Source organism: Nerophis ophidion, linkage group LG17, assembly GCF_033978795.1.
Source record: "Nerophis ophidion isolate RoL-2023_Sa linkage group LG17, RoL_Noph_v1.0, whole genome shotgun sequence".
Taxonomy (NCBI): Eukaryota; Metazoa; Chordata; class Actinopteri; order Syngnathiformes; family Syngnathidae; genus Nerophis; species Nerophis ophidion.
The window spans coordinates 18,675,024-18,681,023 of NC_084627.1; the positions used below are offsets into that span (position 1 = coordinate 18,675,024).

At 40.8% G+C, this 6,000-nt stretch overlaps 1 protein-coding gene across 2 annotated transcripts in view; it reads right to left on the reverse strand.

The window, feature by feature from the left end:
• Nucleotides 1-6,000, reverse strand: part of LOC133536167 (inactive tyrosine-protein kinase PRAG1) — a 35,122-nt gene that overhangs the window by 17,730 nt on the left and 11,392 nt on the right. For both annotated transcript variants that reach the window (XM_061876446.1, XM_061876447.1), the window contains exons 2-3: nucleotides 5,061-5,412; nucleotides 3,396-4,996 (exon numbers count right to left, since the gene is read on the reverse strand). In XM_061876446.1, coding sequence (XP_061732430.1) covers nucleotides 3,396-4,996; nucleotides 5,061-5,333 — 1,874 coding nt within the window. In that variant the 5' untranslated portion in view covers nucleotides 5,334-5,412. The remainder of the gene's footprint in view (nucleotides 1-3,395; nucleotides 4,997-5,060; nucleotides 5,413-6,000) is intronic.

Consider the following 6,000-nt stretch of genomic DNA (forward strand, 5'->3'; position numbering starts at 1 on the left):
GTAGAGTGTCTTGCCCAAGGACACAACGGCATTGACTAGGATGGTGGAAGCGGGAATCGAACCTGCAACGCCTCAAGTTGCTGGCACGGCCGCTCTACCAACCGAGCTATACCGCCCCCACGATAACAAACATTTAAATATGACATATTTAACTGTATAGCCTTTATGATTCAAATGGAAATACAGAAAGTGTCTATGTTCCCTTTTAATCCTTAATGTATCATTGTGTAACGTCATATTGAACAAACCTCAAAGAACACACAATTTGCCTTTATTGGGACTGTAAGCTCTTGTCAGTTCGCCTCATAGCATAGAACGGTGCTCAGACATGTCCTATTTTTTATGTTAGTTTTTTTTAATTTCTTATGTACCTTTTATTATTTTTTTTAGCATTGTTTCTGTATTGGTAAATTATTGTTGTGTGGAAAATTGTTTCACCTGGAAGTTATCCAGAACTTGCATCATTCTTTTTGTGCCACAAAGTAAAAAAAAAACCCCAGTGATATCACTGGGAAAGTATGAGGATAAAGAATGTGTTAAAAAAAAAAATTATAGCATATTATTTACATTTAGTATTTCAGACTAATTTGTGTTAGTTTGAAACATTCTGATCCAATCTAATTGCTGCTAAACACAGGACGGTATGGCTCGGTTGGTAGAGCGGCCGTGTCACCAACTTGAGGGTTGCAGGTTCGATCCCCGCTTCCGCCATCCTAGTCAAAGCCATTGTGTCCTTGGGCAAGACACTTTACCCACCTGCTCCCAGTGCCAACTACACTGATTTTAATTGTAACTTAGATATTGGGTTTCACTATGTAAAGCGCTTTGAGTCACTTGAGGAAAAAGCGCTATATAAATATAATTCACTTCACTGTTTGCATGATAGAAATGAGTTTCCACTGGTTGACTTCTCAAGCTTACATAAAATAACAAGCCAATGACGCAGAACACTGGTGTTCTGACGAAATGCACATAAGGTGTATCGAGTTGTCTGGCGGGCGAGTTAAACAGGAAACGGAGGTGAAGATAGCACAAAAGATTTACCACAGAGGCTGAAAATCAAGCCCGAATAAAGGTTAAAAAATGAGTTAAAAAAAACACGCTACCTGCGTCACAAGATTTGCAAGTGACTTAGGGGAAAAAAAACAAGCCTAAAGTCGTTTATAATAAGAGCTTTTGCTGTATACAACTGATGCTCTCGAGTGGGGCTGTGATTGGAAGACAGGCGATGTGGTAAACATGATCATATATACTTAATCGCCTATTACAAAAATAATTCTCTTTGAATATATATAATATATGTTTTTAGCCTTTTTTTATCAAATAAAAACGTCAAAATGGCCCCCACATACTTGACTTTTCAGTGCGTGGCCCTTGGTGGAAAAAGTTTCGACACCCCTGATCTAAAATATTAAAAGCTCTCAAAATACAAATAAAATATACTTAAAGTACGAACACAGTTTAGTAAGCTAGTTAAAGAATGAAATAACACTAACTTGTGAAATAATTTGAAAATATTTAAAAGCTCTTAAAATTAAAACGAAATATACTTATAATATAAACAAAGTTTAGTTAGTTATTAAAAAATGAAATAATACTGACTTATAAATTAATTTGAAAACATAAAAAAGCTAAAAATAAATGTATATATGCCTAAAATATAAAAATAATAGTTAGCTAGTAAAAACTATAATAATACTAACTTCTAAAGTAATTAAAAAAAAATTAAACGCACTCAAAATAATATACCTAAAATACAAACAAAGTGTAGTTAGCTAGTTAATAAAAAAAACAACAACTTGTGAATTAATTTGAAACTATTTAAAAGCTCTCAAAATAAAAATAAAATATACTTAAAATATAAAAAAAGTTTAGTTAGTTAGTTAATTACAAAAAAAATACTAACTTCTAAAGTAAATATTATTTTTTTTAAAGTGCTCAAAATTAAAAAAAAAATATACCTAAAATATGAACAAAGTTTAATTAGTTAATTAAACAATAAAATACTAACTTTTGAATTAATTTGAAACAATTTAAAAGCTCTCAAAATAAAAATAAGATGTACTTAAAATATAATCTAAGTTTATTTAGGGACGGCGTGGCGCGTTTGGGAGAGTGGCCGTGCCAGCAACGTGAGGGTTCCTGGTTCAATCCCCACCTTCTACCAACTTCGTCACGTCCGTTGTGTCCTTGAGCAAGACACTTCACCCTTTCTCCTGATGAGTGGTGGTTAGGGCCTTGCATGGCAGCTCCCGCCATCAGTGTGTGAATGTGTGTGTGAATGGGTGAATGTGGAAATAGTGTCAAAGCGCTTTGAGTATCTTGAAGGTAGAAAAACGCTTATACAAATATAACCCATTTACCATTACCATTATATCTGCCGCTGCTGTTTTCATCTAAACTAGTGCATTTACAAGAGTTGACAGTCAATTCTTGAGACCAATTTATCCTGACTAATACAGGACAGTTGGCTATCCTAATTGTAACCTCCAAAATCAACCACAATCCGTTTATCAATTTGTTGTAATTGAAAAACGTTTTTGTGCAATTTAGTGGCTTATTTTTCTGAACAATTTTGGTTTCAAGTCCAAACTGTACGACTTTGAAGGCGCCACTGTATTCCACCGCAAAGAATAATGATTGCTGTAGCTTTACCACAGTGCCCCAATGTTATTGGAGCTATTCGGCTGCAGTCAATACAAAGGGCGCCATTTAACAGACCGATTTTATGTGTTCATTACAATCGGAAAAAAAGGTCCCATTAGTAGCATGAATAGGACAACACACGCATTGAGGAAGACGCTGTAACTGTTTCAATGATCCGAAAGTGGTCGAAATAAAGCTTGCACAGTGAGCGTCACAAATGCAATGGCAGTCAGGTGCAACCGACACTAGATCGTCCCACCAGAGAGGAGAAAAAAACATACATGCTGTTTAAAGAGTAGGTGCCCATACATTATGTATTAAGCAGCGTTTCATAGTTGAATTACCGTCCCGTTAATGCTTGTGTGAGTCACAGGAAGGTATGGTACGGAGTACGAGGATGTCAGATTGTGGTTCCAATTTGATTGCATCCATCTGGGGAGCATGACGGATTCCCATAGTGTCGATACAAAATCCACACTATAGCCTCAGAACGGGTATTGTTTGAGACTTGACCTAACAAATCAATGAATATTTGCACCTAAACTGTAACATTAACCTCAACAAGAACAGGATGAGACGAGCAGTACCCAGGACCCCTGGAGACTTCACTGGAAAAAGTGCACTCGCTTTGGATTACGGTAACTAGTTCAACTTTGGCGTGTACCTTAAAGAAAACTATTATACTTTTACATCAGGGCAGTGTAGTCAAACAGATACCACAGAAGAATGTTTAAATGGGTCACATGTACCTGTGCTGTTTCTTGGGTGGAGGTGGTGGTGTTGGAGTGGTCTCATGATTGCTTGATCCCATCTTCCCCGCTACCAGAGGCTCTGTTGTTGCGCTGTCATGTTGCTTGGCCGGCATGCTCCCGCTCTGCTTGCCCTTCTCCTCTGCAGCGGCAACCTCACTATCCCCCTGACAGGCACCATTGTTAGGTAGAGGCAGGGGGGCCGTGCCTGGCTCTGTCATCTGAGGGGGGCTGATCAGGGCCTTACAGTCTCTGGACTCCTTCCAGACAGCAGCACCATTGACTGGGCCTGTTACACGAGACCCAGGATTAGTAGTCAGCGTTTTTTTTTCACCCCCTTTCCGCTCCCGTTCTTCCTCCTCCTCTTCCTCCTCGATGCGACAGTTCCAGGCGGAGCTGTGGTGGTTGTGGTGCTTTTGCCAACGATCGGATGCTGCTGGGCTGTGGTTTTCCGGTTCGACCTTAAAGTGTCCCTCTTTGGCAGACACCAGTAAAAGCAAGGAGAGTTCCGGGAGAGGAACCGGAGACGATACGAACGGCGAGACACTAGGGTTGCTCAATCTGTGGAGATCTGGAAGTGGAACCGGTGAAGAGATGGACGGAGAAAGGCTGGAAGTGCCAAGTTTTGGGGACCGGGTGGTTCTTTTTGGTGGAATGGGCGGGCTAGACTGAGGCTTGGGATTGAGAGGAGGGGGAAGGCTGAATTCTGTAACCAAGGAGGGTGCACTGTGGCTCGGACTGGGCCAGCGAAAGGCTGTGCTGACGGGGTCCTTATGTGCTGTAGGGCTAAAGTGGTACTGAGTGCTGATGGCAGAATCTGGGCTGCTCAGGTAGAACATCCTGTTGTTCCCCTCTGTGTGGGCAGCCATTACAGAAATGGTGGCCCGTTGACTTTCTTCTGAGGAGTTCTTGGTCTGGTTTTGCAACACATTTCCCTGAGGCTTATGCTTTTTCTTGGTGCTCTCTGCATAAATGGGTTCAGAGTCTGGTTCATTGGGAGAATTGGGTGCAGAGTTAACCGTTGTTTGGGGACTTTTTGGGCTCCCAACGGAACCCTCATGGACTGGTAGAGAATCTGTACTGCTACCAAATGAGGAGGACGAGTCTAGGGGGCTTTTTTGTTTAGATAGGACAGGAGGAGGGTTGATGGAGGACTGACTGTTAGTGAGAGTGTCCAAAGATAACGCAGAGGTTAGGGAGTTTAGGGAAGTGCTGGACGTCTTGGTGGGGAGAACAGTGTTACCTGTTCCATTACTACAAAGTTTGGCAGGACTGGTTGGAGGAAAATGTTTCTCCACAGAATTTTGGCAATGATAATTTAATCTCTTAGCACCAACATTAGAAGTGCTATTAGTTCTGGGGGCGGTGGTACTATTCTGCTGATTACAAATGTCCCCATTAGCTTTGTTTTTGACACCTTGAGGACCTCTGTTGCTGATGATCACGGAGCCTTTGGGCGACAAGGAAGGGTGAGAAAAGCAATAGTCCTTCTTGGGTTCCGGGCTTTGAAGAGATGAATCCCTCTGGGTTTTATTGCAACTGTTGCCATCAATGTAAAGTGAAGAGAGGTCCAGAAGTTTCTTTAGACCCTTTGAGTTTTTCTGTAACAAAAAAAGCACTAGTTAGAGAACATAAGCATTTATCAGAAACTTTAAGGACAATCACCTTCTCTATGTTCATGTTAACGTCAGCCATGGAGTCGCTGGTGTCCATGCTCATCATAGTGGGCTTGACGGCAATAGTGGGCTTGCTGTAAGGTGAAGGCACCGTCACTGCAGTTTCTTCATCGCCTCCGAGGCCGTTCTTCAGACACGCGGCAGACGCAGCGCCATCCGGGCCACCGCCGACCTTCTGCCTGTGCGCGCTGAGCTGGTGGAAGCAGTTCTTACAAGAGCCGGGTTTCCACACGTGTTCTGCAAAGTCGCTGCACACTGACATCTTCGTCGTCACTCGATCGTTGGGAAAGGTCAGAAGCGACGAAGGAGCGTTTCGGCAAACGCAGAACACACGTTCATGGCTAGAAAGGAAAACAAGAATGAGGTTAGAGTAAGAATCTCAGCTGCTTTAGATCATGTGATAATAAAGAGTTCTTTGATCATGCCTTCAAAAGACTAATTTTGCTTTTGAAGATCATATATGATGTGTCACATCAAAGTCAGCATTAATCATTTATGATGAACATGAACTCGACTACACAACGCAGATCTCGGAAGAAAATTGTGTTGTTTAGGCTGTTTGTTTACATAACAATGGTGAATGAAGCGCAACCTGCAGAGAGAGGACTTAGGAAGAATACCGCTTTGTAGAACTCTTTCCAGTAACATTATTCCGATCAAATATTATCTGTAACTGTATATAAAACATTATATCAATAAACTACTGGCACAGCATACTTATTACAGCATTTTCAGTTATTTTTACTGGTCTGTGTCCAGATCATTATGGCATCTTAGAACATGGAAACAATAGTACATTTATTCATGTGAAATCAACAGTTTGACAAATTGACAAAAAAAGTTAAAGGACGTTCAATTTTAATTATTTTCAAAGCCAAACACTTCATAAAATCCTTTTCTTTTAAATTGACATTTGAAGGCCTTTTATT